This window comes from Sus scrofa, chromosome 4 (assembly GCF_054392235.1).
Source record: "Sus scrofa isolate SSC_HxYL_T2T_F1_AM1 chromosome 4, Sscrofa_HxYL_maternal_Yorkshire_Landrace_v2.0, whole genome shotgun sequence".
Classification (NCBI taxonomy): Eukaryota; Metazoa; Chordata; class Mammalia; order Artiodactyla; family Suidae; genus Sus; species Sus scrofa.
Window position 1 is genome coordinate 100347777 of NC_139386.1, and position 24855 is coordinate 100372631.

Consider the following 24855-nt stretch of genomic DNA (forward strand, 5'->3'; position numbering starts at 1 on the left):
AGCTTCTGCTCTCCTCTCTTCCCCACACAGCAGTCAGGAGAGTAGGGCCCCTCCTTCGTTGCCCCATCTCTGCTGCTTTTCCACACCCTGGCTTCTTCTCTTCCCCTTTCCAAAACTTGTCGTTTTCAGAAAAGAGAACTGAGAGATTCTGGCTTAGCCTGGAAGGGAATGTAGGAGGGACTGAACCTGGAAGTAGGGGGAGCCACCTGGGTCTCCAGAAACCAGGCTTTCAGGGCCTTCACCCAGGCAGGCAGACCTCATCTGACTAGGACCAAGGGCGGGACGGGAGCGCGCCCTGGACTTCAAGGGCCGCCTGGGGTCAGTGTCCTGCGGCTACGGCTGGCTGGTGGCAAGTCGCCTGCGTGCAAGGGGCCCTCCCAGCCGCCAGGGGTCGCGCTGCAGGCGGCCGGGCGCTGGGCAGGCGCTGCCAGGGTCACGGCCGCCGACCGGGGAGGGGGGTGGGGGGAGCGGCAGCGCCCGCAGCCCGGGAGGGGGGTGGGGGGAGCGGAGAAAGCGGGGCGCGCGGAGGAGCACCCGGCCCCCAGTGCAGCGGGAGCCGGGAGGACCGGGCAGCGCGAGCGAGCGGCGCGGCAGCACAGTCCCCGCGTGGCGCAGCTCGGCGGGGACGCTGGGAGCGCCCGGATCTCCCTCCACAGCGCCCCGCGCCCCGCCGCCCTCAGCCGCCTCTTCTTCCTTCACTCGCCGCTCCAGCGGGAGCGGCGCCCGAGTCGGGTGCGCCATGTCCGGGGCCGGGTAGCCCCGCCGCCCGCCGGCCCGCCAGCCCGCCCTCCGAGCCACCCGCCTGCGGGCCGGCCGGCCGGGGAGTCGCGGGGCAGGCAGGTAGGGGCTTGGCCGGGCGGGGCAGCGGGCGGGGAAGGAAGGGAGGGAGCGCCGGCCGGGCGGGGGCTCTCCCCCAGCTGTTCTTCGGCGCTGCACATCTGGTTCCGGTTCCTCTCTCCTGGGGAAGTGAAAGTGGAGGGGAGGGCGCATCCCGGAGTTAGCTAGCTGTGCCCAGGCGCCCTGCACCCCTCCTGCTCCCGCGGGTCCGGAGCCCGAACACCCCTCCCTTCGGCTCGGGTCACGCGGCGGCCGGCGCTGCTGCCGTCACATCCCCGGCCGCCGGCGCGCCCGCTCCTCTCAACCCTCCCGCTCCCTCCTCAGCTTCCTCCCGCTCAGCGCGCCCTTTGCCCCAACCCAAACTTCCCGTCGCCCGGCTTGTGGGCCTTGGGACCCGGAGCAGCGCTCCCTGCCCCTTGCCTTCCGCAGGGAGAAAGGGTGCCTTCTGCAGGACTCTTTCCTGGCTCGGTGAGGGGAGGCCCGGGTGCGCAGATCCTGCCCATGGGGGCCTGTCGCCCCTCTGCTGGTCCCACCTCATGGTTCCCGCCTGCTACCCGGGCACAGGGCATAGGGCTCCCATTTGCCTGCGGTGGACGAGGCACGGGGCTGTGCCCCAGAGCTAAATCAGGAGTCTGACGCTGACTCCTGGCTTCACCTCGCAGATGTGGAGACTAAATTTAGCTGGGGTTGATGTGCGTGTGTGTGGCCAGAGGCCAGGTTAAGGAGAGCCAGCCTGGCTCCGTGAGATTCCCTTGCATCCCTCTTCTGTGGGAAAAGGTGGGAGGTTAAGTAGGACTGTACATCCTGGATCCAGTCTGAGCCTCCTGCCGTGCTCCCGGTCCTTTAGTCTCAGACTCCAACTTGGCTGGATGCTGTGCTGGCACCTTCCACAGTACCCCCCCCCCCCACCACACACACACACCCATAGGCTAACTTCCGCTGAGCTGCAGCTTCCCCTCCACTGTTTCAGGAAGTCACCTCCCTTCCCCTCTGAAGCAGCCCCCACGCCTCTGATCCTCTGCTGCAAGCCACCCACCAAGCTCTTTTCCAACTTCTTGGGGCACCCCGGGACCCTTGGGGCTCCTACTCCCTGGGGTTGGGCCATGGAGGCAGGTGAGAAGAGATACTGAAGGCCTGTTGGTGGGCCTGTTTCCATCTCTGGGCTCCATGGAGGAGGGCTTGGGGCTGGCTGGGACTGTCTGCCACAGATGCTTTGGACTAACTGGGGACACCTGAGGCTCCTGGGAGTGGGAGGGCACTGGTTTTTTGGTCAGGTTGGTGGAGTTAGGTTAGGAAAAAGGATGCTTTTGAGTCTGGTGAAAAGACACTTAAAGCTTGGGTCTTGTGGGGGTCTTCACAAAAACCTAGAGGTGGCCTCTTTCATGAGGTTCTTAGAATGTCGACTAGTGCTAAGGGCGGAAAACCTTATAAAGACTGTAAAGTTGGCATGATGTCACGGCCAGAATGAATGATGTCATTGCAGGCTGTTACTGAAAAGACTGTGATCTTTGTTATGTTAGGGAGTGGAGAGGGGTGGGGCCTTTAAAAGGGATACAGAAAGTATATGATGTCAGAGCCCAGGATGGCTCTGTGCAGCATAGTGGAGGTTGGGTTCTCTGGGAAGAGGGCTGGTACCACTGAGAGAGAGGGTCTTGGTCTCTTTAAGGAGCTGTGGTGGGCTTCGAGGGCTCGGTGATGTCACAGGCGGGAGCGTTCAGGATTGGTTGGCTACTGGTCCTGCTTTTCCTTGAAAGGACTAGGAAGGGGGGGTGGGAACCCTGATTGCCATGGCAACACCAGCCTTCCTCACTTCGTCTCTCCCCCACTTGACCATTCCAGATGCAGTGAGCGAGGGGGGGGCCATGGCGGAGGAGCGGCCCCCCCGGCTGGTGGATTACTTCGTGATAGCTGGGCTTGCAGGGGATGGAGCACCCATCCCCGAGGAAACATGGGTGCCTGAACCCAGTGGGCCCCTGCGCCCTCCCCGGCCAGCTGAGCCCATCACAGATGTGGCAGTCATCGCCAGGGCCCTGGGCGAGGAGGTGCCCCAGGGCTACACTTGCATCCAGGCTTCCACTGGGGGCCACCCCTTGGAACTCAGTGCTGGCCTCCTGGGTGGAACTCAGCCCGTCATCTGCTACCGCAGGGGCCGTGACAAGCCCCCCCTCGTTGAACTGGGGTGTGTGCATCTCCCCATGCTGGCACCAGGGGAGGCTGGGAGGAGATCTGGGGAGAAGCAGGGGCATGGGATGAGGGAGGTGCAATGGGAGTCTGAAGAGAGTGGGCTAGAGGCCAGGGAGAAGGGCCTGAAGTTGTGTGTACTTAATCCTCACACAGATTTGGGTTTGTGTACCAGTGCTGCTGCTGGCTAGCCGTGTGACATTAGGCAGGTCACGAGCCCCTCTGGGCCTGTTTCCTCACTTGTAAGTTGGGGAAAATAATACCTCCTCACAGGGTGGTTGAGAAGATGAAACAAGATCACCCACATAAGGGACTCAGCAGAGTCAATAAATGGTAGCTTTTATTCTTGCTTAGCATTTACTCATGAGCTGGAGACCCATGGAAGGCTGGAGGGGCTGTTACTGACCACGAAGAGCCAAGGGCAGAGGAGGGCCACAGGTTTCTGGGGGGGCAGAGTTCAACAAGAACTCCAGGGCCCCAGTGTCGAGGGTTGATGAGGCTGAGTGGGCAGGACTAGGCAGGCAGATCTAGCAGGACCGGGGTCTTTTTCCTCTGTCATGAGCTTTTGACATCGCTCCCTGTTCTCTGTGCCAAGGGTGTTGTCCGAGGGGAAGGAACGTCCCAAGCCTGGCTTCCAAGTGCTAGATACGACTCCCTACAGCCACTCAGCCAACCTGGCCCCTCCAGGCCCTGGACACCCCCGCACCTACCTCACTTACCGGCGGGCAGCGGAGGGGGCAGGGCTGCATGCCCTGGGCATCACTGACCTCTGCCTGATACTGCCCAGCAAGGGTGAGGGCACTCCTCATACTTACTACCGATTGCCCCGCAACCTCAACCTTGGCATGGTGAGTGGGGCCCTGGGCCAGGAGCTGAGACCTGCCCCACCTCCGGGCGAGGGTGTGGACCCTGGGCACAAAGGGCATCCTAGGACCAAGGCCTCTAACGGCAGGGGTGGGCCCAGAGGCGCGACTCTGGTCTTGGGGAACCGGACTAGGGGGAGTTCTAAAGACAAAGACCGCTTAGGGGTGGTGGAGAAAATGGACCCCAGAAACCTTTGTCAGCCGTGTGTCTGCTTGTCTCTTGCCGTTTCTGGGGCAGTGGGGCCCCGCAGTGTACCTGTGCTACAAGGTGGGCTTGGCCAAGGCCAACACGCTGGTGTATGAGGCAGGTGAGTAACCCCTGTCTCTCCAACCCCTTGACCTTCCGGGTCCCTCTACCCTGGTGCCTCTTGGCTGGCACCTTCAGTGTCCCCAGAACTCACTTCCCCTTTGCCACTCGGCCCTTCTCTGGGATCCCCTGGTTCCTTCGCCTGGAGTCTGATGAACCCTACTCCTTTTGGGTGCCCCCCACTCTGCCGGGGGTGCAGAGTTGCTGGGCCGCTACCCAGAGGAGGACAATGAGGCGTTCCCGCTGCCCGAGTCAGTGCCTGTCTTCTGCCTGCCCATGGGGGCCACCATCGAGTGCTGGCCGGCCCAGACCAAGTACCCCGTGCCCGTCTTCTCCACCTTCGTGCTCACGGGTGCAGCTGGCGATAAGGTGGGTGTGCAGCATGTGGTAAGGTGGCCGGGGCCCGCGGGGCCCGCCTGACTGCCCCTCTGCCCCCGCCAGGTGTACGGCGCCGCCCTGCAGTTCTACGAGGCGTTCCCGAGGGCCAGGCTGTCGGAGCGGCAGGCGCGGGCCCTGGGCCTGCTGAGCGCTGTGGAGCGCGGCCGGGCGCTGGGGGGCCGAGCTGTGCGCAGCCGCCGCGCCATCGCCGTGCTGTCCCGCTGGCCTGCCTTCCCTGCCTTCCGAGCCTTCCTCACCTTCCTCTACCGCTACTCTGTCTCAGGCCCCCACCGCCTGCCCCTGGAAGCGTGAGCATGGCTTCCCTGACGCGGGGAAGGGTCATGAGGGGAGCTCGAGGCGGAAGAGATTAGGCTGGGGGGGGCGGCGCAGAGGAGTGGGGGATGGGGCTGCAGTGTGCGGCAGAGACAGTTGGGCCATTGCAAACGTGCCCCTGGCCCAGGGGGTGAGTGGGGCCTCAAATCCAGTCTGCACTTGCTAGCCAAGTCCTGGCCGCGCCCCCTGCACGCAGAGGAAACCTTTTCTGAGTCTCACAAGTGCTGTATGTAACGCGGGCTCTGATGGCTGATCCTGGTCTCGAGGTGGAGTTTAGGGAGGAACAGGGTCCTTGCGGACCGGTGAAGGAGGAGAGCCAATGTGGCCGTGAAGGAGACTGGGAGGCTGCCTCTGACTGTGTCCCTCTCTTCCCCAGGCACATCTCCCACTTCATTCACAATGTCCCCTTCCCTTCCCCACAGAGACCCCGTATCCTGGTGCAGGTGAGAGCTGAGGCCCGGGCTGGGGCTGGATGGGAGAAGGGGAGTCGGCAGGGGCTAGCCCTCGTCATCCTGACCCGTGGCTCTTCTGCCTCCCAGATGTCTCCCTATGACAACCTGCTCCTCTGCCAGCCTGTATCCTCACCCCTGCCCCTCAGGTATGTGCTCACATTGGGGGGGGGGGTCTTTGATCACCAAGGACGTGGTAGGTGCCAGGCAGGTGGGCACATCTATTGAGGTCTGTGCAGGCTGGGCCAGGTGGTGTCTGTGCCCAATGACTAGGGAAAGGCCTCGTGCTGACTCTTTCCCAACCTTGGCATTGCCCACAGTGGTGCCAGCTTCCTGCAGCTGCTGCAAAGCCTGGACCCTGAGCAGGCTATCGTGCTGCTGCTGGCTGTGCTCACAGAGCAAAAACTACTAGTCCACTCGCTGCGGCCAGACCTGCTCACCAGCGTCTGCGAAGCCCTGGTCTCTGTGAGTGCCACCCTGCCCATCTTGCCTTGCCCGGAATGTTCTTTCTGGTGCTCCATCCCTTCTTAGTTTCTCCATACTTTTCCTTCCTTGGGAGGGTTCCTCAGCCTCATCCTTGGGCACAGCCTACGGGACATACAGCTTCCGTCAGGAGCTCTGTGGAGCCCACCTCCCGTGGCTTCTCTCCATGGGCGCCACCCCACCACCAGTGTCCCCTCTCTCCCGCTGCCCCAACGCCCTGCTCACTGGTCCTCACTCCCCGATGCTTTAGATGATCTTCCCGCTGCACTGGCAGTGCCCCTACATTCCGCTGTGCCCGCTGGTGCTGGCCGATGTGCTGAGTGCCCCCGTGCCCTTCATTGTGGGTATCCACTCCAGTTATTTCGATCTGCATGACCCGCCCGCTGATGTCATCTGCGTTGATCTGGATACCAACACGCTCTTCCCGTAAGAGAGCTGTTTCTCATCCAGGGGGCTGGTGGGAGAGGGCGCTACCTGCTCAACAGGTGCCTCAGGCCAAAAGGGGAGGAGGCTGGCCAGGTGCCCCGTCAGCCTTTCCTCCTGCTTATCTCACAGGAGTGAGGAAAAGAAGCCCCTCTCCCCTCGGACCCTGCCCCGCAGACCCTACAAGGTTCTGCTGGCTACACTGACAAACCTGTACCAGCAGCTGGATCAGAGTGAGTAGTCCGAGTCGGGAGTGGGAGGCTGGAAACTGCCGTTGGCCTTGTGCCTCCCGTGTGTGTGTGTGTGTGTGTGTGTGTGTGTGTGTGTGTGTGTGTGTGTGTGTAGGCCTGTGGGGGGCTGGACCTTGCCTGAGGAGGTTAGAGGGGTTCGAATTTCACGTGGTGGAAGTGAGAGGAATTCACATTCCAGTTTGAGCAAGAGGGAGGGGCACGTCATATTAATATTCCCTGAATTATGTCAGGGAGGTCGAGCTTGTCATGGGAGAGGCTTGACACTGTTCCCTGAAGGTGAGTTTTCGTCGCTATCGGTACCAAGTCTGGCGGTGCTGAGGCAGCAGCGATGCCTCCCGTGTGAAGAGCAGGGGTGAGGCAAGCCCTCGGGATGCTGGCCCTGACTCTCAGGCTGCCCTGGTCCCTCCCCAGCGTATACTGGACCCGAGGAGGAGGCCTCCCTGGAGTTCCTGCTGACAGACTACGAGGCGGTGTGCGGCCGCCGGGCCCGGCTGGAGCGCGAGGTCCAGGGGGCCTTCCTCCGCTTCATGGCCTGCCTGCTCAAGGGCTACCGGGACTTCCTGCGCCCGCTCACCCAGGCCCCCTCTGAGGGGGCTCGCGATGTTGACAACCTCTTCTTCCTGCAGGGTAAAGGGGGCCTGGCCTTGCTGGAGGAGGGTGTCGCGGGCGGCCTGGCCAGGGGCCGGGCTCCATGAGGAAGCCGGGAGGGAAGGGGAACCATGCGGTTTCTTGTTCCTTCACTCAGCGCACCAGCCCTGAGCCCTGTGCTCTTCTGGGCTTGGAGGGGACAAGGGTACAAAGATGCCCGGCTGTGGCCCTGCCCTCTGGGACGCCCTGGGCCTGATGAGAACACACTGATGCCTGTGCTGAGCCGCCCCCATGGGCAAAACGCTCTTCCCTGGGAGAAGCCCCGGTCTGAGGCCGTAGGTGCCAAGTGACAAAATGGAGGGGTTCCTCGGGAGCGCAGGGCTGGGGAAGCTGAGCTGGTCGGGCCTCGTCCTGGTGCAGTGGTGCCAGCGGGGCCGAAGGGAGGATGGCCTCCGTGGGCCTGGATGCCGACTTGGCCGGCAGCCACGACCAGACTTGCGAAGGGGGGGTGGCTGTGGTAGGGACCCCGGTAACCTGCCTCCCTGCCCCATTCTCATCCATCAGGCTTCCTCAAATCCCGAGAACGCTCCAGCCACAAGCTGTACTCCCAGCTGCTGCACACACAGATGTTCTCGCAGTTCATCGAGGAATGCTCTTTCGGCTCTGCTCGGCATGCTGCCCTGGAATTCTTTGACTCTTGTGTTGACAAGGTATCGGGCACTGTCTCTTCTCTTGGTGCCCTTTGCCCCAGCTCTCCTCCTGGCTGTCTCTGTTACCCCTGCGGTAACCGCTCTATAGCTTGACGGCACCCCTGAAGTTTGCACAGTGCCTGGCCTCACAGACATACTGTCTTCGCACTCCTCACTCCGTCCCCAGGCTCTATGTCCGGGGCCTTGGTGGAGTTGGGGCCCACAGCTCCTTCCCCGTGGATGTGCTTTCCTGGGAGATGCCCTCTCCTGCAAGCCCTGGCCCTGCTCTGTGCCCACTGTCTTGACGCTCACTCTCTTATCGTCCCGCTCCAGGTCCACCCAGAGCAGGAGAAGCCTGAGCCAACCCCCTTGGTGGAGCTGGAGGAGCTGTCGGGAAGTGAGCTCACTGTCTTCATCACACCTCCTGAGGAGCCCCCGGCGCCAGAGGGCAGTGAATCTACACCGCAGTACTGGTGAGAGCCCCTTGTCCCCGCACATGTTCCCGGGCCCCACAGGCTGACTTAGTGCTGACTGCTCCTGGGGGTGCCCCTCTCTGCCCCTCCAGCTATGACGGCTTCCCTGAACTTCGGGCTGAGCTGTTTGAGTCGCCTCGAGAGCAACCCGGGGCGCTGCCCGTGCCGGGGCCGTCCCGAAGCGCCCCCAGCAGTCCTGCCCCCCGCCGTACCAAACAGGTAACCAGCAGGTGGGCCTCACAGAGGCAAATGGCTCAGGCCAAGGGTTGCTGCTTTAGTTTCTTCACCTGTAAAATGGGTATAGTAGTACTTATAAGGTGGCTGGGAGGTTTCAGTATGGCCAGCCCATAAAAAGCCTGGCACGTGAAACACTAGCTGTTGTTACCATTGCCATCAGCCTTGTCTTCATTTTCTGAGAACTCTGGGCATCCAGGGGCTTGCTGCCGCTTCCAGGCCACCTGCCCAAGCTCAAGCTAGGCACCTCTGCTTGGGGATCCAGGGCTGTGTGTGCAGCCTTCCTCCCGTCTCAGCACACAGACCCTTGCTCCGGGAGGGTGCTGCTTCTCCCACACTATTTTAAGACCTGCCCTTCCCTGGCGTCGTTCTCACCCAGATGTGCCCCCCGCCCTACCTAGGAGATGAAGGTCGCACAGCGGATGGCGCAGAAGTCAGCGGCTGTGCCTGAGCTGTGGGCCCGGTGCCTGCTGGGCCACTGCTATGGGCTGTGGTTCCTGTGTCTACCTGCCTACGTGCGGTCGGCGCCCTCCCGGGTGAGGGCCCTGCACACGGCCTACCAGGTGCTGCGCCAGATGGAGAGCCGCAAGGTGGTGCTGCCCGACGAGGTGGGTGCCTTGCCTGGCCCCGGGGGGGCTTGTGCAGCCATGGGGGCTGTGAGGGGAAACTTGGTGACCCTGTCATCAAGGGAAGGCAGATGGGGAGCCTGCGCACAAGCCCGGGAGCTGGGCGGGTGCTCCGTCACATTCACCGACTTAATGAGCACGTTGAGGGTGTAGCTGTGGAGACTGCAGGGTGGCAGGGTCGGCAGGAAGGGTGGGTGGCTCTGAGGCGGCCCCAGGAGCCACCGGGGGACCAATGAAGTCTGAGAAGTGGAGGAGGCTGGAGGAGGGTGCTTGCTGAGACTTGAGGGCTGGGGTTGGGAGTGGGTCTGCTCTCATCCGCGCGTCTCCTGGCCCAGGTGTGTTACCGGGTGCTGATGCAGCTCTGCTCGCACTATGGGCAGCCCGTGCTGTCCGTGCGGGTCATGCTGGACATGCGGCGGGCAGGCATCGTGCCCAACACCATCACCTACGGCTACTATAACAAGGTACCTAACCTGGGGTGCGTGGTGGGTCTGTGGCCATGGGTGTGAGTGCAGGGAGGAGGCCTGCTGCTCTCCCCTCTCCTTGGTGATTGGGCCCAGACAATCCAACTAGGTCCTGTGACCATTGACACGCATTGTGCTCCTCTAGTGCCTTAGGCCCTACAGAGGGTTTTCTCATACTTGGCTGCTTTGATTCTTACCCACAACAGCCCTGACAAGGAGGTTGGGTGAGTGCTGCTACCTCCCGGTAATAGTGTGAGCCAACGTGCCAGGCACTGTTCCAAACACGTTGTTCATACAAAATCATTTTCTCTTCACCACAGCCCCGTGAAGTGGAATGATCAGTATCCCTGTCTTACAGATGAGGCAGTGAGGTTGCAGAGGGTCGGTAGCTTGTCTGAGGTCCCAGAGTGAGTAAGTTAGGGAGTTGAAGGTATGCACACAGGCATATCGATGTTTCCTGAAGTCAGGCCCTTGACCATGATGCTAAACTATTTCCCGCTTCTTAGATGAGGAAAGTGATGAGGAAAAGAGTTGATTTCTTCAAAGCTTGTAGTTTATACACAGCAGAATCTGGATTGTCTCCACTGCTTCCGGCTTCCTCTAGAACCCACCAGGGTGGCTGCTGCCAGCTGTCTCTTCTGGGCTCTTGTTTCTGGCTGAGCCATTGGCAGGACAGTCCTAGGCAGGATGTCTGGAGGGGAAGGTGGTCATGGGGCTCCGGGTCAGGCGGTGGGCAGCAGGCTGGGGCCCAGCGTGTGGAAGGCCATCTCGATGGCACTGTGCTTGGCAGGCTGTGCTGGAAAGCAAGTGGCCGTCGGGTACACCCGGTGGGCGCCTGCGCTGGGCCAAGCTCCGGAACGTTGTCCTGGGGGCTGCTCAGTTCCGCCAGCCCTTGAGAGAACGGTGGCAGCGGCGGCGGCAGCAGAAGCAGCAGGAGGAGGTGGACACAGCAGCACAAGAGGCAGGCAGCTGCCAGACAGGTGGGTAGGGACTCATGACATGGGTTCCGGGCTGGACCAGCAAGGCTCTGGCAAGGACAGGTGTGGAGAGCTGGGGCTGGCTTAGGGGTTGGCATTGAGTGTTCTGAGAACGGATCGACGACACTTGGCTGGTAACAAAAAAGATGAAGTCCTGCATGGGAGGAGCCCTGCCAACCCAGGCCCGTGAGGGAGTCTGTTTTGGGCTTGGGGCTGGGTCTCCAGCTGGCTGCCTTCCAACACCCCCACCCCGCCATGCCTGTCTTTTACAGAGCCCGATCTGGAGCGCCCCTCCCCTACCCGCCCCCTTCAGCGCCAGACTACCTGGGCTGGGAGAAGCCTGCGGGACCCTGCCTCGCCTAAGGGGCGTCTGGTGAAGAGTGGTAGCCTGGGTAGTGCCCGAGGGGCACAGCCCACTGTGGAGGCTGGCGTGGCCCACAGTGAGTGCCCCTGTCCCACACCCCAGCCCTTAGCCTTGTCAGCTTCCTTAATCACTTGCCAGTGAGAGAGGGGAAGCCTGGAGCCGGATGGAGAGGTGCTGCCTTGCGGCAGGTGCTGTAGAGTCTGAGGGAATCTGGCCTGGAATGGCATTATGAGCGGGGTTGTAGTGCCAGAGTTGGTGCAGCCAGGAATTGTGTTTACTTAGCTCCTGGAAGAGGGGCTGGACTCCATCTCTCTGGTTCTTTTCTGTCCTGCAGTGATAGGGGCCTTGGGGGTACTGGAGCCCCGGGCATCACCTGCGCCCTGGCACGATGGAAGTCTCTCAGACCTGAGCCTGACTGGGGAGGAGCCAGCACCTGGAGGCAGCCCAGGGGACTCGGGCTCAGCCCTGAGTACCCAGTCCACTGAAACCTTGGAAGGGTCAAGTGGGCAGGTGCCCAAGGCTGGTGGGCGTCAGGATGAGGCCAGCACCCCCCGACGAGGGCTGGGTGCCCGCCTCCAACAGCTGCTCACTCCTTCCCGCCGCTCCCCTGCCTCTCGTGTCCCCCCGCCTGAGCTGCCCCCGGACCTGCCTCCCCCAGCCCGCCGCAGCCCCATGGACAGCCTTCTGCACCCCCGGGAGCGCCCTGGATCCACTGCGTCTGAGGTAGCCAGTGAGGGGAGGGGCTGAACACCTGAGCATCAGGAGGCCTGGGGAGGGGCTGCTAACCAGGGCTGCCCTGAGAGGGCCCTGAGGGGTGGCTGAAGCCAGCATCCTGGGGGATGAGAGGCATGGGGTTGGCTAATCATGCTTTCTCATGTAATGGCAGAGCTCAGCCTCTCTGGGCAGTGAGTGGGACCTCTCAGAATCTTCTCTCAGCAGCGTGAGCCTTCGTCGTTCTTCAGAGCGCCTCAGTGACACCCCTGGATCCTTCCAGCCACCTTCCCTGGAAGTGAGGATAACCCCTCCCACACAGATGTGCTTGAACACCCCCCCACACACACCCGTTCTCTCTGTCAAAGGCAGGGGCTGGGGAGGCCGTGGAGGCTGGGCTGGGTGAGAAGGTGAAAGGGCTGGGGAAGGAGCATGGGCTCCTGAGCCTGGAGGCCAAAGGGGCTGCTCGCTAAGGTCCTCTCGCCTGCAGATCCTGCTGTCCAGCTGCTCCTTGTGCCGCACCTGTGACTCCCTGGTGTATGATGAGGAGATCATGGCTGGCTGGGCACCTGATGACTCCAACCTCAACACAACCTGCCCCTTCTGCGCCTGCGCCTTCGTGCCCCTGCTCAGTGTCCAGACGCTTGATTCCCGACCCAGGTGCCCCAAGCAGGGCAGGTGCTGGGGGTGGGACCGGGAGGTGGAGGTCCGAGGGCTGACGCACTCCTGCTCTCTCCCTGCAGTGCCCCCAGCCCCAAGCCTACCCCCGCTGGTGCCAGTGGCAGCAAAGATGCTCCTGTCCCTGGGGGCCCAGGCCCTGTGCTCAGTGACCGCAGGCTCTGCCTTGCCCTGGATGAGCCCCAGCTCTGCAATGGGCACATGGGGGTAAGGGCTGGGCCAAAGGGGCAGGAGCCATGTGTGTATGTGCTGCTCTGTGGGTGGCCCCAGGGGTGCTGGGGAGAGATGGCTATTGAGGGCAAGGAGGATCCCAGGAGCTGGTGGACATGCGCCTCAGTGGGAAGCATGGCTCTGAGGATGGGGCTGTGGTACATGCCCTCCACTGCCCCCTACCCCCTTATTCCTGACAGGGTACCTCCCGGCGTGTCGAGGGTGGGGCATGGGCATATCTGAGCCCCCTGGTGCTGCGTAAGGAGCTGGAGTCGCTGGTGGAGAACGAGGGCAGTGAGGTGCTGGCATTGCCTGAGCTGCCTGCTGCGCACCCCATCATCTTCTGGAACCTTCTGTGGTATTTCCAGCGGCTGCGCCTGCCCAGTATTCTGCCATGCCTGGTGCTGGCCTCCTGTGATGGCCCCCCACACCCCCAGGTCAGTGCCCTGAGGTGGTCCCAGGTTCCCCATCTCCCAGCTCTGTCTCAGTCCTTTGTGTCCTTGGTGCTATAGAGAGAGCCCAGGCTTTGGAGTCAATTGCACTGGTTTGACTCCTGGCCCTTTCACTTCACTACGCCAAGCTATAATTTTCTTTCCTTTTTTTTTTTTTTTTTTTGCCTTTTTCGGCTGCCCCGCATATGGAGTTCCTGTTCTAGGGACCAGATCTAAGCCATAGTTTCAGCCCATGCTGCAGGTGCAGCAATGCTGGATCCTTAACCCACTGTGCCAGGCTAGGGGTCAAACCCAGCACTCCCACGATGCCTCTTATCCCGTTGCGCCACAGTGGGAACTCCCACAATTTTCCCATTTGTAAAATGACATAAGCACCCCCCTCGCTGGGCTGTTGTTAGGCACCTAGTGTAGTGCCTGGTACCCAGACGATGATTCGCTACTGGTCTATTTATTGCACCAGTATTTATTGAGCACCTTTTAGGTTCCAGACAGGGCCTCAGGCACTAGGGATGTAGTGGATTACAAAACAAAGGCCTTGCTCTTAAGGGGTTTGTGTTCCCATGGGGAATGAGAGTTCTCTTTCCCTCTTCTTTTTGGCTATGTCCTGTAATGTCCCTGTCTCTTGGAACAGCACCTATCCGTTTCCTGTCGCCTGTCTCCCACTCTTTTATCCTGGCTCCCTGCAGGCCCCATCTCCTTGGATAATGCCTGATCCAGCATCTGTGCAGGTGCGGCTGCTGTGGGATGTTCTGACCCCTGACCCCAATAGCTGCCCACCTCTCTATGTGCTCTGGAGGGTCCACAGTGAGTCCGGTATTTGGTCCAGGGTGGGAAGGGGTTGGTCCCATGTTTAGAGGGCTCAATAATCCCGGCTACCTTCTTTTTTTTCACCTAGGCCAGATCCCCCAGCGGGTGGTATGGCCAGGCCCGGTACCCGCATCCCTTAGCCTGGCGTTGCTGGAGTCGGTGCTGCGCCACGTCGGTCTCAACGAAGTGCACAAGGCTATAGGGCTCCTGCTGGAAACTCTAGGACCGCCTCCCACTGGCCTGCACCTACAGAGGTACGGCTCTTCCATCTGAGGGGTCCCTAGTCTGTCCCGGGCTCTGTACCCCCTTTCTTTCACTTATAATAGCCTTTGGCCTCCACTCCAGGGGCATCTACCGTGAGATCTTATTCCTGACAATGGCTGCTCTGGGCAAGGACCACGTGGACATAGGTGAGGGAGCAGGCATGGTGCTGAGGAATTTGGGGACCTGGAGCCAGGTGTGGGGGGTCGGAATCCTAATACACTGACCTACCTCTGCCCTTTTCCCTAGTGGCCTTTGACAAGAAGTACAAGTCCGCCTTCAACAAGCTGGCCAGCAGCATGAGCAAGGAGGAGCTGAGGCAGCGGCGGGCACAAATGCCCACCCCGAAGGCCATTGACTGCCGAAAGTGTTTTGGAGCACCTTTGGAATGCTAGGGACCTTTAAGCTTCCTTCTCCAGCCTGGGGTGAGGAGGTGAGGGAGAAAGGATTCTAGCGATAACCTGCTTCCCTGTTCCTTTCATAGAGTTGGGAATAGGCTGGGAAGCATGCCCAGCTGTAGGCTCTGAGAGGGGGCAGCTGGAAGAGGGACCCTGTTACCAAAAGTCACAATCCCCCAAATTCCAGCCTGCCCTATATGCTCATGCCGATGTTGGAGGAGGCCTGCGGGGAGCTGGCACATCTCTGTTCCTCCCTGTCCTATACCAGGAACTCCCCTCCAGGGTACCCACTGATCTGCACTGCCCTGGTCATTTTATAAGTTTTTGTTTTAAAAAACAACTGGAAAGACACAGAGCTACTGAGCCTTTGCCCTGAGTGGGAGGGAGGGGTGTCACTCTCCACCAGTGATGGTCCCTCTTCCCTGGAATTGCTGAAGGAGCCCAAGGCTCTCAATGCTTTTCTACCTTAGTGTTTGTATTTTATTTTAAGTTATTTATTCTGGAGCCACAGCCCCCTTTGCTTATGAGGTTCTTATGGACAGTGAGAAAGACAAGGGAAAGGGGGCCCCACGGTCCTTGAAAGTCAGGAGGTGGGAGCAAGGGGAGTCCCGAGCTCCCCTTAGGAAAAACTGGTGTCCCTCTCCAGTCCCGAGCCGTCTTGTCCACTCCACCTTGGGGCATGCCTCACCCACCCAGGGCCCTGACTGTGCAATAAGGATTGTTCCTTGCGAAATTTTGTTGGATGTAAATATAGTAAAAGCTGCTTCTGTCTTTTTTTCTTCTGCCTCCTGTTCCCTGGGTCTGAGGTAGCTGTGGGGGATACCTCTCCTTTCCTCCTGCTGCTCATCCTTCTTTCCGCCTTCCCATCCCTTGCTGCCTTCAGGCACACACTGCTTTCCCCGGCCAGGTCTGATACTGGTCCCTCGGGGCACAGGGAGTTCTCAGAGCAGGAGAGGGGTGAATCCGGTGCTGGCTATGGTGGTGCCAGTCTGTGTGGCACTTCCGGCCCTCCCACACAATCACCCCCTTGTCCCTCATCTGTACCCCATACAAAGGCTCCATTCTCTGGGGGCCCTGAGCTCATCTCTGCCTCCTTTCCTCTTTCCCAGCTCCCCCCTCCCAGCTTCTCCAGTACCTCCACAGGGATGACAACCCTCTCCCCGGTCGTTGGTATTGGCAGCCCTCACACATCCTGGGAGCGCTGGCAGTCATCCTAGGCCTCCTTAGTTGCTCTAGCTGCAGGCAGTACTCTTCCAGCCAGGGTCTTAGCCTGGGGACAGCACCAGGAAGACAGGGGCGAGGATTAAGGGGTTCACTGCATGTGGGCATCAGGCAGCCAGGCATCATTTTTCTAATCCTTTTGGCCCACTCGAGAGTTCTCCCTCTCTTTCCTGTATAATGAAATAAAGACAGGAAACAACTCCTAACAGAGTTGCAAAACCAATTACCAAAGGGAATTAGCCAACAAAACAGAAATGCCTTGGGGAAGGAGGGCAAGAGTGTCAATGGTGGAAATAACTTACATGAGCCTCGAGTGAAAATTCCTGGGGGTGGGTATCAGTGGATGAAGAAGGCAGTAGTACTTGTGAATTCTGGGACCTTCGAGCCAGAGGATGCTTTGGCATTCCTATCTTGAGCAGTGTCCTAAAGGAGGGAAGGAGGAGCTTAGGAAATTCCATCTGTTTTTGCCAGGGACTAGGGGATGCCTTCTTCAGAGGGTGAACCCCCAGGTCACCCCAGGTTCTGATCAGACCTCACTTCCATAAAATCAAACTTCCCTGTATCACCCCCAGTGCCCTTCTGCAAGGTGGCAACTGCTTTCCTGAAATCCTAAGTTTCTGTTGAGTCCAGTGTGCCCAGCCATGCACGGAATCATCTGAAACTATAGAGAGAATTTTAGGCCTCAGTCTCTACCTTAATAGAGCAAACACTCTTACACATTTAGAGTGTCCCTTGGTACACAGTAACAATGACCCTGGTGTTGCCGTCGTGGCTCAGTGGAAAAACGAATCTGACTAGTATCCGTGAGGACGCAGGTTCGATCCCTGGCCTCGCTCAGTGGGTTAAAGATCTGGAGTTGCTGTGAGCTGTGGTGTAGGTCACAGGTACAGCTCAGATCTGGCGTTGCTGTGGCTGTGGTGTAGGCTGGCAGTTACAGCTCCAATTTGACCCCTAGTCTGGAAACCTCCATATGCCATGGGTGTGGCCCCCCAAAAAAAGATGACCCTGCTCCTCAGCTTATGCTTCTCATTTTGGGGCTTCCTCAGGAGGCCTGTAGTGAGATAGGTGGAACTGCAGAATTCTTTAACCACAAGAGTACCTGGGAATTCTAATGGCAAAATACTCACTATAGCATCTGCTATCTCTATCCCGTGGCCTAGGGAGCTGTATATAACCAAATTACCTGGCCTAATTTCTTTTCCCTGACTTTGGAATGTATAGAACAGAGTATGACAAATTTTAGTTAAATCCCGTTTCTGGTACTTACTAATTTTATTACATCAGACAAGTTACTTAACTGCCAGGCCTTGGTTTTTCCTCATTTGTAAATTAGGGAGATTGTTTAAAGATTATATAATCTGGGGACTTCCTGCTGTGCCACAGTGGGTTAAGGATCTGGTGTTGCCACAGCCGTGATATAGGTTGCAGTTGTGGCTCAGATTCGATCCCTGGCCTGGGAACTTCCATATGCCGTGGGTGTGGCTGAAAAAGAAAAAAAATATATATAATCCATATAAAGTGCTAATAAGCACACTCAATGAATGTTAGCTCCAAAAAGAAAATGAACAAACAGGAGTTCCCGTCGTGGCGCAGTGGTTAACGAATCCAACTAGGAACCATGAGGCTTCGGGTTCGGTCCCTGCGCTTGCTCAGTGGGTTAACGATCCGGCGTTGCCGTGAGCTGGGATGTAGGCTGCAGACACGGCTCGGATCTGGCATTGCTGTGGCTCTGGTGTAGGCCGGTGGCTACAGCTCCGATTCGACCCCTAGCCTGGGAACCTCCATATGCCGCGGGAGTGGCGCAAGAAATAGCAGAAAGACAAAAAAAAAAAAAAAAAAAAAAAAAAAAGAAAATGAACAAACAGGTAGAGCATAACATAGGGCAAAGGTCATGTCCACTACGCCAGTGGCCTCACTTGTCTTTCTTGGAGCTCGATCACTCCAGGTTGGAAGTTCCCCTTCCATGGCCTGATTTTAATTTTATTGAAAGGCATTTTCTCAGGGCTCACTGGTATCTTCCTCAGGCTGGTATTTTCCACCACTGTGTTTCTCCTGTGCCCTTACAGCCTTTGAAGAGTGGCCCTTCAGAAGGGCCATTGGACTGATAATGGGCAACGCAGTAGGTTAGGCAAAGAGGGCTGTACCTTCCATGAAGCAGGGACTTTGTCGCATTTACTGCTATGTCCCCAGCACATAGAAGAGTGTCTGTGAGTTCCCGTTGTGGCTCAGTGGACTCTGACTAGCATCCATGAGGACACAGCTTTGATCCCTGGCCTCGCTCCGTGGGTTAAGGATCCGGCATTGCCCTGAGCTGTGGCGTAGGTTGGTGACTACATCTCTGATTTGACCCTTAGCCTGGGAACCTCCATATGCCATGGATGTGGCCCTAAAAAAAAAAAAAAGAAAAAAGTGTCTGATCACGTAATAGGTCCTCTACCATGTGTGTGAAATAACTGAATTAATGAAAGCATTAAAATGAGGGTGAGTAGAGGAATAATTTTCAGTGTGGTACCAGACAGGTACTACAGGTAGAATACCAATCAAAGCTAAATTTTGAACTAAAAGAGTGAAATTGTTGGAAAATTGAGGAAAACTCAATAGTTACTATATTATTTATTGAGTACTTATTACACCCTTGGCACTGTTCTGAGCATTTAAAATGTACTATTTTATAATCCTTACAATTACCCTATGAACTAGGTACCCTTATCAATCTTTCCCATTTTAAAGATGGAGAAACTAGGAGTTCCCATCGTGACTCAGTGTTAATGAACCCGACTAGTATCCATCAAGGGTTTGATCCCTGGCCTCGCTCAGTGGGTTAAGGATCTGGTGTTGCCATGAGCTGTGGTGTAGGCTGGCAGCTGCAGCTCTGATTTGACCCCTAGCCTGGGAACTTCTATATGCCACAGTGCAGCCCTAAACAGGAAAAAAAAAAAAAAAAAAAAAAAAGATGGGGAAACTAGAGCATAGAGAGTAGAGGTTAAGTAAGTTGCACCCAAATCACAGAACTGGTAAGAGATCCAAACTTAGGCAGTCTGACTCCAGAGACAATGCCCTTTACCTGGACACTACTGGAATGAAAGAGAAGGCTTTTTACCCACTTCAGAATTGGGGGAGTTCCTGTTGTGGCCCAGTGTGTTAAGAATCTGACTACAGTGGTTCGGGTTGCTGGAGAGGCATGAATTGGATCTCCGACCCTGAGAAGGGGGTTAAAAGTATCCGGCATTGTGGCAGCTGTGGCATAGATTACAGCTGCTGCTCGGATTTAATTGCTGACCCAGGAACTTCATATGCCACAGGTGCGGCCATTGAAAAAAACGCCAAAACCAAAAAACAATTGGCATATGACTCTGTGTGTGCATGTGTTCAGCATCCACCTATATATTTTTTATAGCCGTGTGCTTTGTTAGTTTTATTTCCATTGCACAGCACGTTTTTGTTTTTGTTTTGTTTTTTGCTTTTTAGGGCTGCACTTGTGGCATGTGGAAGATCCCAAGCCAGGGGTTGAGTCGGAGCTGCAGCTGCTGGCCTACACCGCAACCACAGCAATGCCAGATCCGAGTGGCGTCTGAGACCTACACCACAGTTCACGGCAACGCCAGATCCTTAACCCACTGAGTGAGACCTGCATCCTCATGGATACAAGATGGGTTCATAACCTGCTGAGCCACAATGGGAACTCCCATAGCATGACTTATAAGTGATTCGAAAAACACATTCTAGTGCTCCTGGAACCAGTTATTTCCGTGTTCAAACCACGGCTTACTCACTAATTAGCTGTCTGATCTTTGCAAGTTCCTTAGTCTCTCTGAACCTGAACCTGCCTAAGTTTAGATTTCAGCTCTGCCACTTATCTTGTGTAACTTTGGGCAACGCATTTGATCTGTACCTCACGTTCCTCATCTGCAAAATGGGGATAACAGTTTCTACTCTAACAGAGTTTTGAGCAGTAAATAAACGAATCCACGTAAAGCTCTTAAAAGAATAAATATTCACATATAGCACAGTGTCTCACAATTTCTTTCCACAAACGTTAGCTATTATTGTTTTAACACACTGACTCAGAGACTTGGTGCCTGTCCTCAAGGTGCTCAAGAACACCACCTGTAAATCGAATATACTTTAATAAAGGAAAATTAAAAAAAGAAATGAACAATACTTGTGGTATGTGCTGGAGAAACGCTGAGAGTCTAGGTGGGCCTTACTGCTTTGGGGAAGTACGGAGGCCAGCAGGAGCTGGGCCTTTTTAGTCGATTAGGTGGCGTGGGAGACTGTTTCCCTCATTGTGAACCTGACTAGACCAGGAGATCCCTAGAAAGGGAGTTGCGAGGGCTCTGCACGGCGTAATTTCTCAGCAATTTGGCCAGCTGCCTTTTTTTTCTCCTATCGGGGTTCAGTCACGACAGGACCACGCTGAGGTACAATGAAGACCAGGAAGCTCAAGGCCTTTGGCAGACGGAGACAGGCCACGCCCCAAGTAGACTGCAAGGCCCGAGCGCTTCAAGCCACTTTTATCGTGAAATTCCTGGATTCTGTCGCGATGTAACACCACCCAACGCAGACCCCAGCGCCGTTCCCCCGTCTCCATCTTTAGAATTGGAAGAATGAGAAATGGCCAAAGGGGAATCCCGGTTTTGGGGATACTGGGGTACGGCGGCTGCCTGGGGACCAAAACGTCTCTAAGGTAAAGTTGCAGCCCTGAAGCGATTTTTTGACCCCCGACACTTAATGGGCTGCTGAAGACCCGGATGTGTCTGGGACTGGCCGAGGTACCCATTAACGCGCCCCCGCTAGACCATCCCCCTCCTCCGTTTAGGACTGGGTCTTAAGTACGCCAATCATCACCTCTCCAGCCACTCACTCTTCAAGGGTGGGGTGTAGCCCGGGCATCCCATCTCCTATTGGTACGGCCGAGAAGAGGAGGGCGGGGAGGCCGGCTCAGGTCGCCCAATGGGCGTCGTGGCGTGTGGGGAAGGCGGAGCCGAGGCGCTTGGCAGCTGCCCAATCAGCGTCCTTGTTTGTGTGGTGCCGCCGCCGCCGGTGCAGCCGCCGCCGCCGCCGCTGCCCCCGTCTGTACCGCAGTGTCTGCTCCGCCCGCCCGCCCCGGTCCGGCCCGCCCCCCTCCCCCACCCCCGCCCCAAGTCCCGTCAGCGGGGTCCGGAACCCACTGTGCCGTCGCCTCTTCCTTTTTCGACGCCGCCGCCGCCGCCTGAGGAGGCGAGCTAGCCGGGAGTTACACCGCCACCGCCAGGTGAGGAGCTTTGGCCTAGGCCAGCTTGGCCGCCCGCCCGCCCGGGGGCGGTGAGGAGCGAGGAAGGGAGGGAGGCTGGGAGGAGGCGGTGGTGGCGGAGGTGGGGGAAGGGAAAGGTGGAGGGGCGGGGGGAGGGGAAGCGCCCGCGAGCCGACGCCCGCCCGCGCGCCCCCGCCTTGCGTCCCCCTCCCCCCACCCCGGCACTGCGCGCCCCCGCCTCGCGCTCCCCTTCACCTCATCCCCTCCCCCCGCTCCGCGCGCGCGCCCCGGTCTTTCACTTCGGCCTTGCGCGCCCCCAGCTCGAGTCCCTTCATTTCTTCTCCTTTTACTCTTTCTCCCCTCCCTCGCGCCCCGTTTCCCCCGCCTTCCCCGCTTTCACTCACTGCCTCATGCCCGCCATGCTCCCCTCCTTTCCTCTCTAGCGCGCCCCCCCTTAACTCTCTCCACCCCCAGTGGTGCCCTCAGGGTGCGGGGGCCGCTCCCTACTCTCAGTCTTGTGTTTGTCGGCGGTTGGGACAAATGGGGGATCCTTAAGGGTGAAGGAAGCACGGGTTGATTATCTTTATTTAGGCAAAGGGGCCAGGAGGGCAAAACCTTACCCCTTTATTTCATCGTCCACGGTTCCCTCGCCCTCTGGTAGAAGGGGATTGTCTCAGCCTGTATGATGTGGGTACTTGTATTCTGTAGCGACTAAACCACCCCCTTTTTTAGCTGGGCTGCTGGGACCCGCTTGGTCTGTATCCCAGTCCAGTGCCTGAGGGTCGATGGAACTAGAACTTGCCCTTCCCTAAACCAAACCCAGACTTAGAGTACTTTCTGCTATCCTGCTCTCAATTACACGAAGGAGCTAGCCACTCCTGTAAGTGCAGAGGTTTGGGTGCCATTCGCCGGCCCAGGACAGCGTTCCCCCTTCATAAAGGTATGATAGTCTCTTTGGATTCTTCCCCAGCATTAACTTCCCTCCAAACACAAAATATTAGTTCATAGGGTTGGCACTGAAGTGGAGATGGAGGCATTGATGGGGGTGGCATGTGGCTGCTAACTGAACTACCTATCAACCTTTTCTTCTGCTGTCATCTGGAGAATCAGGTAGCCTTCTGAGAACCAGTTTTCTCATTTCTGATAAATGATTATTTAGAAGGCTTTTGTGTGCGTGTGAAGAGAGCCGGGAGATACTTAACATAGTGTATTTCAGCTAAGGCAAAGAGCAATGCTTTCAGGCCAGACTGCAGTAGAGAGATTTGGACTTGCAGCAGCTGGAGTATAAGAAGGTTTAATAGATCTGTGTTGGGAGAAGAGCTAATGCTTTTGAGTTTTTAAAACATTTTTCTCCCAGAAATTTTATTTTTTAATTAGACAATGCATGCATGTGATGCAAAGTGAAAAGAAATGTCTCACCTGTGCCCTGCCTTCCTCTCCCAGTACCTTTGACTTCTGACTGTTTTTTGGTAGCAGCATGGTGTCTGTATGTTGCTGTTTATATATTGGAGATTATCCTATGTGGGAATTTTGTGCTAACTTTATTGCTTTTTCTTTGATACATTGACTACAGCTCTTCCTTGAGGTTTAGTAACCACTTGGATTCATATTTTGGGTGTCAGAGCAGTCTTGGTAGAGTGTTGTCCTAGAGTAGCATTTCTCTTGGTGCTTGACTGGTGAAGAGGCTACTTCTGGAGCTGCTAAAGGTGGTCCTATGGAGGGGTTTAGTATGCTTTGGAAGGGAAAGCCCACACCTGTTGGAAATGGTACTGCTTTTTTTGTGACTGATGGACTGGGTCAAGGATAGTCTTTCCTTGGGCTTTTAAAGTGGATAGGCTGTATAAATAATGAGTTAAAGGGGGTACTGATATGGTAGTGTTCCGTTTTGAGGGGAATATAATTTTTAGTCTAGTAGCAGTGATAGTCATCATAGTACGAAATGAAGTAGCTAAGTATTAATCAGCAGGAATCAGAAGGCTGGATCTTTAGGCTGAGTGACCCAGTTTGAGAAGAGGTGAGGCTTATGGACTTTTGTCCTGCCTGTTCCTTACTTGAGAACACTTTCAATGAGGTGAGAGTGATTTGTAGCTGACAGCAGCATCCATCTTTATGACACTGTGGTTTGCCTTCCCTGAGTATGTGTGATGTCTGTTAACTTCCTGTTTAGAGGCAGTCTGAATAGGGTCTGAATAGAGGCTGCATTCAAATACTTGTCAAGGAACAGTGTTAACCAGGTTCCCTGATCAGCACTTCAGATCTAAGTTCTGGCAGTAACTTCTACTGCTGTATTTAGCATAAGGCCACAGGAAGGGGGTGGGGGGAGGTTGTGAGAATTTTGTTCTGAATCTCATAGTCTTAAAGTACATTCTAAAGCCTGTATGCTGCCCCCTTTTTTTGGACACATGTCTCTCTCTCCTTAACACTCTACCTCCCCTGCCACCGCCCCCCCCTTTTGTTCTGACTGGTCCTGGCCAGATATCCAGGTTGGGTTTTGATTAGAGAACAGCAGTGTGGAAGAAGGGTCACTGTGTCAATAATAGTATTCTAATCTTATGCTGGGACCTCTGGATTCATTCTAGCTTTAAGCATTATCTTATATGTTGTATGTAAGCCAGGCCTCTAGTTTCAGTTTACTGATTCTTGCTTCCTTATCTCCCCAGCCTACCAAGTTGGAAGTGCATGTGTAGGGGAACAGCAGCTATGCTCTACTGGTTTCTAGACTCTGGAGCATATTCCATGTTAGCCACCACATTGAGAGTCATGCTGACAAGCATCCCCTTTGCATTCAGCTCAGAATGCTCATTTAGCTCATTGAGAAAAGCCAAACCAGCTTTGGTTGATTAAAGCAATTGCTAGAGAAATCAAAAGATTTGAGCCATAACTGAAACCTAAAAACTTAACTTTTTTCTTCTTCAGACCCATTGCAGTACTTAAAGCCCTGCATCATTACTTTTTTTTTTTTTTTTTTTGGCTGTGCCCAAGGCATGTGGAAGTTCCCAGGCCAGTGATCAGACTTGTGCCACAGCAGCGATCCAAGCTGCTGCAATGACAGTGCTGGATCCTTAACCCACTGTGCCACAAGGAAACTCTTGCATCATTACATATTAAGGCACTATAACCAGGCATTTTCTGAGACAGTTTGGAGGGGGAGAAAAAAAAAGACACACAGTTAGATTAACTATAAATCTAAAACTGGTGTAAAACTGTCTATCTCTTGCTCAGGAAAAATCCAACCTAGCAGGCAATGCCACACAGAGTTACAGTTCTCCTGCATTGGCTAAGCCTGGGAAAGGATACATAAGGAAGTTCAATTTCTGTTGAAAATGACTGGCTTTGGGGGAAAAAGCTACTATTAGCCTTATTGTTTGTTTTATCCTCAATAATTCCTTTGATGCTTTTTATATAGGTAACTGGTTGGGGATTTTGGTGGCTCCAAGTGCATGAAACAGAGAGCCTCCTATATTTGTGTAGTAGTGATGAAAGCCTCTAAAGAATAGATTTGATTTGAAATGCTCCCTCCTCGTGTTTCATCTTTTACCTTCTCTTTAATGGTAAATGAAATATTCCTAATCAATTCGAGTTCATCCAGTAGGAAAGGAGTGACCCAGGGTCATTAAGAGCTTAACTAGTCTGATATACTTCTTAGATGGTATCTCAGTAATGTTTGGTGTCTCCTTCAGAATCCTCTAATCTCTGCCTTTGCTTTAAGTTGGCATTGACTGGCAAGAAGCTATCAAGAGTTTTGGGTTATAGTACCAAAAGCAACAGCTCAATAAGGAGTTATTTTTTGTTACTTTTGAAGTATGAAATGGTCAAATCCCAGAGCTCAACGAATTATAGTAGGAGTTCCCTTCATGGCTCAGTGGTTAACTAACCCGACTAGGATTCATGAAGATGCAATTTGATCCCTGGCCTCGCGCTCAGTGGGTTAAGGATCTGGCATTGCCGTGAGCTGTGGTGTAGG

General features: G+C 56.1%; 3 protein-coding genes and 1 long non-coding RNA gene across 25 annotated transcripts in view; 2 read left to right on the plus strand and 2 right to left on the minus strand.

Moving 5' to 3' along the window:
• Window positions 1–51: 51 nt before the first annotated feature.
• Window positions 52–15215, plus strand: DENND4B (DENN domain containing 4B). Of its 18 annotated transcripts, none has more exons than XM_021089799.2 (28): window positions 52–318; window positions 2677–3016; window positions 3614–3866; window positions 4120–4189; window positions 4388–4557; window positions 4630–4874; window positions 5276–5342; window positions 5439–5497; window positions 5669–5813; window positions 6082–6257; window positions 6387–6487; window positions 6917–7132; window positions 7658–7803; window positions 8116–8255; window positions 8348–8474; window positions 8891–9097; window positions 9451–9579; window positions 10370–10559; window positions 10829–10996; window positions 11255–11643; window positions 11807–11929; window positions 12122–12291; window positions 12375–12516; window positions 12720–12956; window positions 13658–13775; window positions 13867–14032; window positions 14124–14188; window positions 14289–15215. In XM_021089799.2, exons 2-28 carry the CDS (start codon window positions 2700–2702, stop codon window positions 14432–14434), a joined length of 4482 nt encoding a protein of 1493 aa, XP_020945458.1. In that variant the 5' UTR covers window positions 52–318; window positions 2677–2699; the 3' UTR covers window positions 14435–15215. The 18 variants fall into 18 exon arrangements, with proteins under 18 accessions (XP_020945458.1, XP_013852537.1, XP_013852536.1 ...); XM_013997083.3 differs by having other exon boundaries at window positions 224–318; window positions 11255–11646; XM_013997082.3 differs by lacking the exon at window positions 52–318 and adding an exon at window positions 503–840 and having other exon boundaries at window positions 11255–11646.
• LOC146404067 (uncharacterized) lies at window positions 284–1103 on the minus strand. The gene has a single exon (XM_085022914.1). It carries the CDS (start codon window positions 988–990, stop codon window positions 334–336), a length of 657 nt encoding a protein of 218 aa, XP_084879040.1. The 5' UTR covers window positions 991–1103; the 3' UTR covers window positions 284–333.
• Window positions 13415–17508, minus strand: LOC146404068 (uncharacterized). Its single transcript, XR_014844170.1, has 2 exons — window positions 15961–17508; window positions 13415–15828 (listed from the first exon to the last, which is right to left on the minus strand). It is a non-coding gene; the product is annotated as an uncharacterized LOC146404068 (long non-coding RNA).
• A 3207-nt stretch (window positions 17509–20715) lies between these two features.
• GATAD2B (GATA zinc finger domain containing 2B) overlaps window positions 20716–24855 on the plus strand; it is a 97795-nt gene continuing 93655 nt past the window's right edge. For all 5 annotated transcript variants that reach the window (XR_014844163.1, XM_021089803.2, XM_085022909.1 and 2 more), the window contains exon 1: window positions 20716–20912. The gene's annotated coding sequence lies outside the window, so the exon portion shown is untranslated. The remainder of the gene's footprint in view (window positions 20913–24855) is intronic.

Bases quoted from the DNA above. Each gene is read 5' to 3' on its own strand.
- LOC146404067 (XM_085022914.1), bottom strand. From the start codon at position 990: ATGCGCCCTCCCCTCCACTTTCACTTCCCCAGGAGAGAGGAACCGGAA.
- DENND4B (XM_005663407.4), top strand. The intron at 8,475-8,890 runs GTAACCAGCAGG...CGCCCTACCTAG, and splicing joins CCCCCCGCCGTACCAAACAG to GAGATGAAGGTCGCACAGCG. The intron at 9,580-10,369 runs GTACCTAACCTG...TGTGCTTGGCAG, and splicing joins CCTACGGCTACTATAACAAG to GCTGTGCTGGAAAGCAAGTG.